At 42.7% G+C, this 15,239-nt stretch overlaps 1 protein-coding gene across 6 annotated transcripts in view; it reads right to left on the reverse strand.

Annotated features, from left to right (window-relative positions):
• amot (angiomotin) overlaps positions 1–15,239 on the reverse strand; it is a 95,418-nt gene that overhangs the window by 24,756 nt on the left and 55,423 nt on the right. For all 6 annotated transcript variants that reach the window (XM_038774542.1, XM_038774548.1, XM_038774547.1 and 3 more), the window contains 4 exons: positions 13,933–14,236; positions 9,755–9,899; positions 6,372–6,464; positions 645–790 (listed from right to left, as the gene is read on the reverse strand). In XM_038774542.1, coding sequence (XP_038630470.1) covers positions 645–790; positions 6,372–6,464; positions 9,755–9,899; positions 13,933–14,236 — 688 coding nt within the window. The remainder of the gene's footprint in view (positions 1–644; positions 791–6,371; positions 6,465–9,754; positions 9,900–13,932; positions 14,237–15,239) is intronic.

Raw genomic sequence — 15,239 nt, forward strand, 5'->3', positions numbered from 1 at the left:
ACATGAATTGTGAATGCGAAACAAACACACATGCACTTCCATTGCAGGGATCACTTAAAAGCTAATATTTATTGTCCAGTTTTCATTTCTAAAAGAAAATTGGGACAGCCAATTCAGAAACTGGGCTGTCCAGTTCAAAAATGGACGGAGAGCTCCCCAATTTCCCAAATTTTTCCCACTCTTAACAGTATCAAGTCAGATGGAGTAAGAAATTCCTAAGTGTAAACACTATACCTCTCAGCCATTCTGTCTTTGCTAGCTAATAAACATATACTACCAGGTGAAGCAACCATCCCAGCTGAACCAGATTGTTCCCTCACCACTCTCCCATTTTCCGGTAGGATGATCGGATATTGTTAAGGAGCGAGAACCCTTTTTTGATATTAACATTCAAGAGCATTAGATTCCGAGATCAAATCGGAGATCTCCCTGTTCTGATTGGCTTAGCGATATACCAGGGAGCATATTCATACACATTTATTCCCAAATTCAACTGCTAAAGTAAACGACAAAATAATAACAGAAATACATATAAATTTTACTGTATTTATATGGATTTAATTGCAGTATATTTCCCCCCCCCCCACATGTTAACATCCCATTGACTATGACAGATTATAAGATCATCCTATCCCTCTTCCTACCTCTTCCTCCAATTTGACCACTTTTCCCTGAGTGTTGTTCAAGGCCTGATCACGGATCTCAATGTGTCTCCTCTGATCCTCATTGGTAGAGCGGAGGGCAGATAATTCCATTTCCAGCTTTTCCTTTTCTCTCATATTTTCTTTATCTGGTGAGTTGACAGGAACAAGGTAAGTGGTAAATAAACATTAATTGCTGAAGAAAGCTTAAAAAATAAACAGGTTCGCATATTGAAGCAGGGAAGCACATTATACAGTGTGACCTGTCCAGTTCCATCCAGAATACTGGGCAAACTCCAGCTCATATTTAGTGGCGCATAGAAATCTTATGGAACGATAATCAGGGATAATGCATTTCAGTTTTGTGGAAAGGCTGAAGAAACCGGAATCGTTTTCCTGAGAGCAGAGCAGATTAAGGGGGGGGGGGGATTTAACAAATGGTTCAAAATTAAGAAGGGTTTTGATGGGGTAAATTGGGAGAAGTTGTTTCCAATGCCAGGAGAGTTAGTAACAAAGGTTGGATTTAAGGAAACTAAAAAGAACCAGAGCAGAGATGAGGACAATGTTTTCTTTAAAAATGCAGAGTTACAATGATCTAAAATGCGCTGCCTTTGATATGTATAACATGGCTGCTGCATATATTTTAAGTGCTCTACTAATGAGCAGTGATTTCACCAGTGATTGTCCTGCTCTCTTGTATTAACTCTTACTGTAATACATGTGCAATGCACAAATATGCAGTGTTCAAAAATAGGAATTCCACAGAGATATGCATAGATCATTTGGTTTCAGGAGCACTGGTATAGAACCACATGATTCCTACAGTGCAGAAGGAGCTCATTTGGCCCATCGAGTCTGCACTGACCTTCTGAAAGAGCAACCTACCTAGGCCACTCCCCTGCCATGTTCCCATAACCCCACCTAACATATATCTTTGGACACTAAAAGGCAATTTAGCATTGCCATTCTACCTAACCAATACATCTCTGGACTGTGGGAGGAAGCCCACGTAGGCACAGGGAGAAAGTGCAAACTCCGCACAGTCACCCAAGGCCATGATTGAACCTGGGTCCCTGGTGCTATGAGGCAGCAGTGCTAACCACTGTGTCACCATGCTGCCCAATCTTCAAATCCATCCAGTTTCTGATCCCTCATTGAGACAATTGCCTCCAGGATATTCTCCAGTCCCCATCTTCTGTTCCTTTGACACCTCATTATTCCTGTCCTTGTTAGGAAGGTAATCCTTCACTTATCATACGCCTTTATTAAAATTGATCTCAAAATGATTTCAACTTGCTCACGCTCTTCTTTTGTTTACTTCCTTTCTTTAAAAGTCTTTCATGATTCTGTCCTGCATTGTCAGCAACCAACCATCTTTCCAGTGTACAATTGCCTCCCTGGAAAGGGTTGCTAACATTAATGGAATTCTCTTATATGCATTACTAGTTATATGCTGCGTTTCCCAAATGCAAACCTGGGAGATCAACTACATGGATTAATTGTTCAATCTAGTTTGATTTCAGTAAGCATTTCACTTGTCTAGCTGGTTTTGAAGTGTTGGACACACCCAACAGCTCTTGAACGGTCACTGATGGTATTCACGCAGTGCATGCACTGGTGATTAATTTTGAATTCACGGTTTCATCAGGAAACAGCTTACTTATAAAAGGTTTTGCGGCTTATGAGAATTTTGCACCTACGACAACTGTCACCGAATGGAAAAGACAAGTCAGCAATGCACTATGATGCTCACAGTAATAAAATTAGTGTTTTGACTGCATATTCATGAAGTAATCTACACTTGCCTACTGGGAATTCTTAAACCAGTATATATTATAAACCAACAGCTCAGTCTATACTAACGCTACAATGTGGCACAATCCAGGATTTCCACAGCACCTCATTCAGTAACGGGATAGTAAGAAGTCGTACAACGCCAGGTTAAAGTCCAACAGGTTTGTTTCAAACACTAGCTTTCAGAGCACTGCTCCTTCCTCAGGTGAAGTGTTTGGGGAGAGAATAGGGGGCGAGGAGCAGCCTCCGATGCCGTCGTGAAACGCTCCGGGTTTCACTCCGGTGTCGGGCATTGCAGAGAATCGCGCCCTTGATGTGGGCTGAGCATTCCAGGAAGGTACGCTGGCCCATCACAAGCAGATAGGAGATTCCAACATGGAGAAACTTGAAAAGCCGGCTGATTAAATTACCACGTTGTATTTTATGCAGCCTCATGGAAAGGTAATGGTGCATCATGCAGTAAGGGCAAGGAATGCCCTGCCTGCAACAGTAGTGGACTCGCCAACATTAAAGGCATTTAAATGGTCATTGGATAAACATATGGATCATAATGGAATAGTGTAGATGGGCTTTAGATTGGTTGCACAGGTCGGCGCAACATCGAGGGCCGAAGGGCCTGTACTGCGCTGTAATGTTCTATCGTTCTATCAATGACAGTATCTTTTGTAGATAAATTATCGGCACAAATCTGATAAATTGAATAAATCTTGAAAATCAAACCAACACTGCAGCATTCAAAAACCAAATGAAATGGGGATGACTCTATCAGTTGAATAACTCAGCCATGGTATTCATGCCAATACGATTGAACACCCAAAAGAAGCAGGCATGCAAATCCAGGGTTTTGTTTTCTTTGAATGACAAGTATTTTTAACAGTTTCAAAATTATGATCTTTGTGTTAAAAAAAACTAGTGTGAAAACTCCACTTTGAAAAGGTTTCAAGAAAAGGCCTTTGTTGGGAATCCTGTGGGAAACGTACTGATTAGCTTCTTGGTATGCACAGGGTACTTTCCAAGCTTGTCAGCCAAAAGGAAATTCAAGCCATGAAGACATAATCACCAAACCCATTACTTTGCTCCAAGCGGTCTCCATCTACTAGGGCCTGCTCTTACTCTCAATAGCCAAGACATCAAGGTTGGATCTAGACACTTGCATGATGACGATGATAGAATATCAACCCATTGTTTATTCAAACAATGATCAATAGGGCAGTGATGTTTATTTCAATATGCAAGTTTCCGTGAAGCTTGCACTTTAACTGCAAAGGAACACTTGTATTTCACAGTGGCAAATGGCCCCCACCACCCACTCCCCCCCCCCCCCCCCCCCCCCCCCCCCCCGGGCCCTCTCTCCCCCCCACTTTGTTAACATTAGTTCTCAAAAACTTATCAAAAATCACATCAGCTTTCTGCCAAAAGGAGAACACATTCAAATGTTCTTTGTCTTCAATAATTCTGACAACTACTGCCTCCCGACTTGGCTGCCTATATTCTACTAAACTGTGTACTAGAATAGCTCCCCTCGCACAAAGCAAAACTTGGGACACCATTTTTAAACAGAGAAAGAGTGCCTGCTGCACATCAAAGCTCACTGCACATTCCAGAGGCACTGCTCTTGGAAATAAAGGGCCGAGCTTTTGGGGATTCAAAGATTAAAACTGTCAGCCTCATTGGTGTGGGAATGCCTTGAAGTTCTGACCGTACTCATACATGGAAATTCTGAGCAACACTCAAAATCTGTTTCAGAGACATACACGTTTAAATGCAGATAAGCCTCAGGCTGAGAATACATTGCTTTACCTGACTTATAATGATGCAGTAATCAGTTTTAAACCTTTCCCCCCCCCCAAAATGCAATGACAAAAATGTATTTTTAGGAGGCAAGTGTGTGATTAAAGAAGTTGAATGAATTGAATTACACCAGAATGGGTGTCAGAGAGCTGAAATGGAAATCTCTTATTGTCACAAGTAGGCTTCAAATGAAGTTACTGTGAAAAGCCCCTAGTCGCCACAAGCCGGCGCCTGTTCGGGGAGGCTGGTACGGGAATTGAACCGTGCTGCTGGCTTGCCTTGGTCCGCTTTCAAAGCCAGCGATTTTGCCCTGTGCTAAACCAGCCCCTGCTGTAATTGAAGAAAATAAGTTCCCCTAAAGAATGAAGCAGACATGGGCGGAATAGCAGCACAGTGGTTAGCACTGCTGCATCACAGCGCCGAGGACCCAGATTCGATCCCAGCCCCAGGTCATTGTCCGTGTGGAGTTTGCACATTCTCCCAGTGTCACCCCCACTAGCCAAAAAGATGCGCAGGGTTTGTGAATTGGCCAGGCTCAATTGCCCCTTAATTGGAAAAAAGGAATTGGGTACTCTTAATTAAAAAATAATGAAGCAGATATTTTTAGACACAATCCAGTACATGCCAAATTTATTAGCAATGTCATTATGATTTTTTAAAAAGCTACACATTTGAAAATGGCAACACTCTTGGTGGCAGCAGAGTTTAATGCAAGAGTAGGTTTTCAGGGAATAATTTGTTAGAACATGCTTGAGAAATGGATAAATGTTGTAATGAGGCTTATTTAAAATAAAAACACATTTAGCTACAGGAAGAGTAAAGTTGTCCCAATGCAACTTTACATTGTGCCATACGTGCGCCATCATATAAAGAGCTTATCACAAAATGTTAATTGAACTCATAACCGCAAACCATTCTCACTAGTGGCAGCATTAGCTCAGAATGCCCCAACATCACTCAAATGAAAGGAGAGAATTTATAGTTGCAACTGCAGATACGGTTCACAGCTCAAGTGCACATGGCATGTGGCATGAAAGGCTTACACACTATTTTGCTTTACTAAAATTTGAGTGACGATCAATTAAATACAAAGTATTAACTGCAGAGCTGCCGAGGTATTATTGCTATTCAAATTCCAAAATATTGCCTTCATTTTTACTAAGCAGAAACTACGGCAGCCATCAGAGGTTGGACTATGAGTCATGATCAGATGACAATACATCCACCATTTCTCAGTCACCACTTTAGCACAATAGAGGAATGTGAAATGCAGCTGCAACATCAACTGTCTATGGTACAATAAATAACCAGTAATACGACGACGTACAGCAAAACAGAACCAGGGCAAATGTAATTTCAACTTGAGCCATGCTGAGTGGTGTATTGTCTCCCAGACGACAGGGTGGATCAAAGGGAAAAGGCAGACGTGGGCAGCCTTAATCATCTTTGTGGTGGCTGATTAGAATCAGATAATGGCAGCAGTCCAGAAAAAAGACCGACACCCATCCTCGCAGCTCCAGGCAGGAGGACAGTCAGATAAAGAGAGGACAACATAAAGTAAAAGGGACACCGTATCTATATACCCTCCAGAAAACTAAAATGCAAAATTTCAATGAAATCGGAAGTACATGCAGGGGAATATGTATAGCGAATAATGCACCACATTTGAAATAAAATGAAAATCGCTTATTGTCACGAGTAGGCTTCAATGAAGTTACTGTGAAAAGCCACTAGTCGCCACATTCCGGCGCCTGTCCGGGGAGGCTGGTACGGGAATCGAACCGTGCTGCTGGCCTGCTGTAAAAGCCAGCGATTTAGCCAAGTGAGCTAAACCAGCCCCATTTCATTCTGCACAACCTGGCAGCGGCTGAGGAAAGGTTTCTGCAGCATATTGTTTCGGGGACTGACGCCCCTTTAAGTGAAGCCAAAGGTAATCAGAGTAATGGCCACAAAAGACTTTACTGTATGTACTCAGCTTTCTGATGACAACATTCAACTTCCAACTTCAAAGGCCAATGACAAAGTCAGAATAGAATCCTTTCAGATGCTAAATTATTGTGGATTAATTCCCAGGCTTTAGCCGTCGCCCTGGTTATTGAATTAAATGGCTGTTTTTCAGAGGTCCAACAAGAAAAGTCCACTTACTCTGCCCAATGAGCTCAGCGATAGCTTTTCGGTTGTCTTCAGAACCTTCACATTCTTTCACAGCAAGCTGTTTGTTAGCAGTTTCCAGTCGATCTACAATCCACAGAATATAAGAAAATTAAACATCGAAGCCTCGAGGGGAAGTGAATGTTAATGAAGAGCTGGTCAGAATTGTGAAAGTGCAATTTTGAGCATTTGTATATTGCAGAACTATTTTCTGAAGTGGTTCTGAAAAAAAAAGCTCTGGTGTCAATGATACACACATGGTGACCAAACAAATTAGTTCCCAAAGCAGGAGACTTCTGCAGGTTATTTTTCCCCAATTGATCTGGTGCCTGTATCCCTGTCAGTGCTATGTAAGACCATGCAAAACAATGCATGCTTGCATTTGGAGAGAATTACCACTTCATCAGCAGCTGAAACGAATGGCGTCTCAATTTCCTGTGGCAAGCTGGTTGGGTTTGTTGAAAGTAGACTTGTTCAAATAGCTGCTTTGCACACTGGTGTCACTGCAAATGTACGTTTCCTACAGTCTCACCTGCATTCAGAGTTCACTTTATTGAACTGCTGAGCCATGGTTACAGAAAAATTAGGATTGGAAATTACCATTCCAGGGAATAACACATTTAAAAAGGATAGAAGCAGAAAATGAGGGTGGACCAGCTGTATTTACTCGGGATAACAATTTCAGTAAGAAAAAGATGCAGCTATCAGGAAGTAAAAAGAGAAGCCATACGAATGGGAGTTGAAAGAGAAAACAGATCAATCACATTAATAGTTATAATTTACAGCTCGCCAATATTTTAAGCTTGTTTGCATTTTTAAGCATAATTATGGCCATCAACATAAGATAGTCATAAGAAATCGAACAGGGAATTCAGAAGAAAAGCATACAATTCGCTACAACAAGGAGTAGCTGAAGAAACAAAAGGAAAAATGCTGGAAAATCTCAGCAGGTCTGGTAGCATCTGTAGGGAGAGAAAAGAGCTAATGTTTCGTATCCAGATGACGCTTTGTCAAAGCAGCTTTGTGCTTCAGTGGTAGCTGAAGAAAATAGTATGGATGCATTTAAGGGGAAGCTAGACAAGCATTTGAGGGAGAAGGTAATATATAGGGTGGGATTCTCCTGCAATTGGCGGGGCGGCCCTTACCGGCGCAAATCACTCCGGCGTCGGGCCGTCCGGAAGTTGTGGAATCCTCCGCACTTCCGGGGGCTAGGCCGGCGTTGGAGGGGTTGGTGCCGTGGCAACCAGCGCCAAAGGGCTGCTGCCGGCCGGCGCAAGTTGGCGCATGCGCAGGACTGCTGGTGTGTTCTAGCGCATGCGCAGAACCGCCGCCGTGTTTCCTGTGTATGTGCAGAGGGTTTCTTCGCCACGCCGGCCATGAGGAGCCTTACAGAGGCCGGCGCGGAAGTAAAGAGTGCCCCCGTGGCACAGGCCCGCTCGCAGATCGGTGGATCCTGATCGCGGGCCAGGCCACTGCCCCCCCACCCCCCCCCCCCCCCCCCCCCCCACCAACCCCCCACCCCCCCACCCCAAGGGCCCTGCCAGACGGCCGACAAGCCAGTGTCCATAAGTGCAGAACCATTTCCAAAGTTGTTTTCCAGTATAAATGCACCGTTACAGCAGTCCCTCTATTGTAGATAAGTCAATGATGGTCAATTCACATGCCAGCCAACCTGGTACGCTCAAATTACAACTGAAGTACAGCAAGCAAAAATTCCACGGAAAGTTTCAAATTGCATATTAATGGATTCCTAGAAGTGACTTGCAAACTGGAATCTAACAAAAACGTTCTGATGGCATATATGCTAATAAATACCTAGTTTAACTCATACGGCTGCAGTATAATCCAAAACATCAGGAGGATCAACTTGAAAATGTGAAGTTCCTGGTCTTTAAAAATCTCAAAGCAAAATGTTGTTTCGGTCCTCTAAATTGCCAAGTGGTATCAATTTTTAAATAGTTGCTGTACATATAAATGTGCAATTAAAATTCTTTACAGTCCCTCCAAATAAGCATTCTGTATACAGTAACATTCTAGTGTCCCACCACTGTAGCAAGTAATAACTATGCAAGAATATGATGCTCTTTTGCAACATTGCTAGAGCAGGTTTACCAAAATGTATATTACCTCAAGATTAATTACACGTTTTTGCTTGTCTAAATTACTGAATACCAGTCCTATGAGTTCATCTGAAAATCCAGTTTCATGCCCTGTCTCACACTTTCCCTTCACACCTACTTTTCAGTATGTATGTCATTTTGTTTTTCAAAATATTTTGTCTCAAATTTTTTGTATATTATGCTGATGGTGCTTTATAAATATTACTCAAAACTCTATCCTGTCCATCTAGTGATGAGTCCCAGTGTGTGCAACTCATAAACAAAGCAGTGACTTCAAAGTATAGCAGCATGTAGGTAAGGGAAGTGTTACTTTTTAAAATGCAATAAAGTTTTAATTCATGTAAAAATATTAAAGTCGTAATAGAAGGAGCAAAAGTAACGGCGAGGTGGGGGCGGGGGAGCATGAGAATCATCATTTGTAATTGAGACTATTTTTAATCACAGACTTGTTACAGTCATGAGGCCATTCAGCTCAACGTGTCTGCACCAACTCTCTGAATGAGTAATCTAGTATCATTTCTCCACCTTCTCCCCGGAATTCTGCGCATTTTTCTTTTGCAGATAACATTTCAGAAAAGCAAGGTTGTAAAAATGGTTGCTGGAGAGATGTTAGACGATGATTCTGACAACTCACCTTACATCGTCAGGTCTTTGGACTTTTCAGCAAATTCGTCCACCCAGAGTGCCAGAATGTGTACCTCACCACTATGATCTGATATTCTTTGAAGACTCCTTTCACTCCTCTTTGGCTGACAAAAGCTTCTGTCGTATGAGTCCTACTATCTGGAACACACTCCCTAAACCTTGCCACCTTCCTCTGCAACCTTCAAAATTCTTCTCCAAATCTAGCACTTTAATCAAACCATTGATAATATTGAGTTCTGCTGGCATCAGTCCACATTTTGTGAGGCACTTCAGACCTTAAAACAGCGAAACCTAAGTAATTGCAATCTGCTATCGTTGGAAGCAAAAGAAGCTACACCAAGAGGGAATAAATGAAGCCCAGAACATGACCGGGTGGTGATGGTAAAAGACTAAAACAAAAAGAGTAAAGGCAGGGAGGAAAAACAGAACACACACAGAAAGATAAGTGAGGCCATTTGATCAATCTTCATTCATCGATTAACATCATTGAATTCGGAAGTATTTCTATTAGCAGGAATAAATCCAAAAGAATCACTCAGCACTCCGGTCTGCTCTAAACGTCAGACATTTGATTAACATCTATTTGTATTGAAGCATTAAGACATGTTTTACCTCTTAGATCTCGATTGAAGTCATGAAGTCTACGGATTTCACCTTCTAACTTGTTTCTCATGGCTTTTTCCAAGGCCTCCTTCTTGGAAGATGACTTCACCAGGTTCTCGTAAGCTTCTGAAACCCTCTCAATTTCCATCTCCAGCTGCAAAAATGTTTTATAGTCAACCCCTTCACCAGCAACTAAAGCAACAGATTCATTGTGCATGGCAGGATGCATTCTTGGGCTTGAAACATAAATAATAGTACGATACATGGTGCTAGGAAAAAGAAACAGGAACCAGCAACCTTGCTCAGTTCAAGATAAGTACAATGACGACACTGCTGACTGGAGCTGATTTTGGAACCGTTCCTAATTCCCAAAGTACTGAGAGTCAAGTATATCAAAGAGACATGAACAAATTACTATACCGAGATCAGAGGTTTTGAAATGGAATCCTCGAGTATATCCCAGGGGACTCTGATCAGATTTCTGCCAACCTGTTATCAAATTTCTGGACTTTTCTGGATTTGGTGACTCACTAACACTTTACTTCTGTTGAAAGCATTTTCCACAGTAACAGCACTGTTTCCCTTTGGGTAGCTTTCAGAAATTAAAACAAGAGGATCTCAGGAGTGTGTCAATATCTACAGGGAGTCAAAGCAGACGGAAGAGCTCATAGATCAATGGACAGTCAGTGCTGCAGTTATCAATATGTTGAGACACAGATATTCAGATATTATACTGTGATTATCTTGAGGCAGGACGACTGCTGCGGAACCATACCTCTTAAAATAAATTATTGGGAGACAGGAGGCATTTATGGACGAACTTCAATTGCAATGAAAATGTGTTGGAGGGATATAGCTCTCAATGACAGCCTATGTAATTGACAAGGGCAAACTATTCCTCTTGACCTGACTACAGCCTTTTTCATGACCGCACCAACCTCCTCCACTGCCTTTGCACTATCATCCAGTTGGATGGAACTGCAGATGCCTGGTTCCATTCTTAACTATCTAATCATAGGTCGGGAATCGCCTGCTTCTGCAATTACCTCTGGTATCACCTAGGAACCATACTTGGATCCTTCCCAGTTCTCACCATCGTGCTGCCCTTGGCAACATCATCTGAAACAATGCCAATTTTCACATGCACGCTGATGAATTCTAACTCTCTACCGAAACACTACCTCTCTCGACTCCTCTGCTGTTGATAAATTATCGGACTGTTTGTCAAACATCCAGTACTGCAGGAACAATAATGTCCTCCAATTAAATATTGAGAAGACAAAACCAGTGTTTTAATTTGCCATCACAAAGGGGAGGCAGTGACGTAGTGGTATTATCACTGGACTAGTAACCCAGAGACCCAGAGTCATGCTCTGGGGACCTGGGTTATAATCCTGCCATGGCTGATGGTGACATTTGAATTCAACAAAAAAGTCTGGAATTAAAAGTCTTAAAAAAGATGACCATGAAACCAGTGTTGATTGTCATTAAAAACCCATGTGGTTCACTAATGCCCTTCAGGGAAGGAAATCTGTCATCCTCACCTGGTCTGGTCTACATGTGACTCCAGATCCACAGCAATGCGGTTGCCTTTGAAATGCACTCTGGGATGGGTAATAAATGCTGTTCCAGCATTATCGGACTGTTTGTCCCAGCCCCCATCCCGAATGAATAAATGAAAAACTTCCCCAACACAGACCTCACCCCTCTCACTGACAACTGTAAGGATAGACCAGACTGTTCACAGCCTTTGTGTCATATATGACACCAAGTTGTGATATCGACCATTCACGTGCCATCACTAAGATTATCTATTTCCACCTCCACAGCTTTGCCTGACTCCTTCCCTGCCTCAGCTCATCTGTCGCTGAAACCTTGATCCATGCCTTTGTTCCCTCTAGACTTGACTATTCTACTGCAGTGGTTCTCAACCTTTTTTTGTGCATGGGTCACTTATATGGGGCAAAAGACCATGTGACCACCTACTTTCACATGCCACCAGAAAAAACTCAATGGAGTTAATGGGAAGAACAGCACTCCTCCTGATGAGATACCATTGAGTTTCTTGTTCAAGCGGGAGAATGTTAGTCTCATGACAGGCTCCATGTTAAGCTGGTTCCTCTTGCAGTTGCTTGCTATTGGAAACGTGCTTCAGAGCTACATCAGCAAGTCAAAGAGGCTTGGAATGCACATGGAGTCAAAGGTGGGGTGGGGGGAGGGGGAGGAGGAGGAGGGGGAGGAGGAAGGGGGAGGAGACTTCTGTGGGATCCATGTGACTCCAGGCTGACTAGAATGCCCAAATTACCTAACAACACGTTTTACGGGACTTGTGAGAGGAAACGGGAGCACTCGGAGGAAACCCACGCAGACACGGGGAGAACGTGTAGACTGCGCACAGACAGTGGCCCAAGCTGGGAATCTAAACCGGGCCCCAGGCACTGAGAAGTAACACTGTGCTAGCATGCCACTGGACTTGTAATCCTGAGACCCAGGGGGGGTTGCATATATTCAAATCCCACTATGGCAGCAATCAAAACAAAATCTGGAATTAGAACATAGTGTAGAAGGAGGCCATTAGGCCCATCAAGTCTACACTGATCCACTTAAGCCCTTACTTCCAACCCAATAACCCCATCTAACGTTTTTTTGGACACTAAGGGCAATTTAGCATGGCTAATCCACCTAACCTGCACATCTTTGGACTGTGGGAGGAAACCTGAGCACCTGGAGGAAACCCACGCAGACACAGGGAGAACGTGCAAACTCCACACAGACAGTGACCCAGCAGGGAATCGAATCTGGGACCTTGGCGCTGTGGAGCCACAGTGCTAGCCACTGTGCTACCGTTGTAAGCTTTCTATGATGACCATGAAACTATCAATGACTGTTAAAAAAACATCCAGTTCACCAATATCCTTTGGGAAAGAAATCTGCCACCCTTACCCAGTCTATGTGGTTGACTCTTAACTGTCCTCTGAAATAGCCCAGCAAACCATTTAGTTCAAGGGCAATAAGAGATGGGTAACAAATGCTGACCTTACCAGCGACACCCACATCCCAAGAGAGAATAAAGCTTAAGAAACCAAAGATCCCAGTACATGTCCAGCCGGTGAACATCAACCACACTCAACAGCCAACTAGTGGGAGGGAGACGAGTGGTCAGCTGTCCAACCTCATGAGCAGAAGCTGGAGAAGCAGACTGCTTATTCAAGACTAGGATTCTTTCCATTTGGCTGCAAAATAAAACTGCAAATGAATTGCCGTACACGGGCAATCCTATCTGTTCAAATAGTTATAAGCTCTGTAATGATTAGTGCAGTTTTACCTGGTTAAACCCAGTAACATCCCCAGTCGTGCCTGTAGCTGCCTAAGTTTTGTCACCATCAATCTGCACCAAAGCTCTCTGGACTCACATAGGTGTTTGTGTGTCCTTACGTGGAAACATGTGTGGACTCCATGCCAAACATTGAAAAAATTAAATGTGTGTGTGTCTCTGTAGCTTGGTTTGGAAATGCATTTGAGGGTTCTCTAAATGTCAAACAGAGCACACAAAAAAAGTGGTAGCTCTATCTTGAAGAAAGTTATAATGAGATCAGTGAGTTTACAAACTAGGCCAATCGGAAAGAAAAAGAATACTTACAAACACCATATCTAGAGACACAAAATATATTACATATTTAAGATTAGCAAAATGCCATATAATCTGTCATGTACTTATCAAGGTGAGGATGTCAAGTTCGGATTTAACCGTTTTCTCTCTTTTTAATTCGATTGCAAAGTCCAAATATTTCCATCCCAGGTATTACATTAGAGATGCAGATTTTCCTCTACTTTACCTTAAACAACATGTCTCAACCGCACTCCCAGAAAAGCACCTTAACCACATTTCCACCCAATGTCCTTCGACAAGTCTCTTTGGTTTTCTGCCAATTTAAAGGCAGTTTCGGATACGGACCTGTGCCCACAAAGATTGGCACTACCCCAAAACTATTTAATTTGGGTGATTCTGATAAATGATAGCTTTTATTCCCACTGAGGGGTGACTTTGAAACCGACCCAAAAGATGAAAGTGCAACATCGTAACCTACCTCGTCGCCAAATCCCCTTGGAAAGAGCTTATGATACTATAAGAAAATAATTATTCATGCTACCTGTAGCGTAAACGCTGCTAACGGAATATTTATTACCTTCTGTAATTTTGCCACTTTGTCATAGTATCCCTCTAACTCCTGTCTAAGAGCACGGTTTTCCTCTGACAAGATTTCCACCATTTGCTGAGCTCGCAAGACAATAGCCAATGGGTCTCCCTGGAATTGCTGATGCAGGTGGCCTGCAAGGCGGGCCTGTTGGGGCTGAACAATCACCAGATTTGGTGAGGGTGGTGGCTGCATCACAGACGCAGATCCCATTGAAGTCTGAGATGATGATGGGCTGTGCTGATAGGTTCGCTGGTGTAACTGCAAATGATGGAGCAGCCCCTCTTGAGTTTGCCTGTCAATACAAAAGAGACTACTAATTGTCGATAACAATGAGAACATAAAAATCGGGAGCAGATGCAGGCCAGAGGATCCTTTGCAGCTACTTTGTGATTCAACAAGATTATGTCTGATCCTTGATCTCAACTTTATTTTCTCATCCAATCCCCATATGCCTTGATTCCCTTACAGAATCCTACTCATACTAGCCCTGAATAAACACAACAGCTGAGAAATCCCAACAAAGGTGAGAGGAGTGTAGGAGTTTCAGATGTATTGTATTATATGTAGTTGGTGAGGTTAAGAGTTAAAAGCCAGGGTAGTATGTGACTGCTACAGTCATGTTTTTAAAAGTCCTGGTTTGAAAGGCGGCAGACACTTTTTGGAGGAATTACAGAATTGTAAAAGAAAGATCATAATTAATTCCAGCCATAGATATTGTTTGCTGAAGGTGGCAATCGAATTTTGTTCATATTAACAGGGTTCCCTTGGGAGTAGATTATTGGCATTGTGTTCAGCTTAGTAGATGATGTAGTTAATGGAAGGAACCAGGGGCTGAGGCAGTTTCTGGAGCTTCAGTTCAGCTTTGATCTGTCTGTGAACAGACCAGCAGCTGCTCTCCCAGCAGTTCAGATAAGGAAGATTTTTGCCTGTGAACAGAACAGAGGTTTCTCTAAAGGCTAGCAGTTTAAACAGTAATAATCTGCAAACTGTTTCCTGGAAGATCTCTCTCTCTCAAAGTAGTTTATCCAAGACATCTCTTTACAGGATGTATTTGCGTGTTGGTTAACTGTATTTAAAAGTGGATTGTGACCAGAGGTGGGTTTTGTTTGTGGAGATAAAGATAGCAGTAAAGATTGTTTTGTCGTATTGTTAAGCATTGTTTAACTGGTAATTGAAAGCTATTGTCTTTATGATGTTAAAGTTAGAAATAAAGCTTGTCAGGGCAGCATGGTGGCGGTGGTTAGCACTGCTGCCTCTGAGTCAAGGACCCGGGTTCAATCAGCCCCAGCTCATTC

The sequence above is a fragment of the Scyliorhinus canicula genome, chromosome 17 (assembly GCF_902713615.1).
Source record: "Scyliorhinus canicula chromosome 17, sScyCan1.1, whole genome shotgun sequence".
NCBI lineage: Eukaryota > Metazoa > Chordata > Chondrichthyes > Carcharhiniformes > Scyliorhinidae > Scyliorhinus > Scyliorhinus canicula.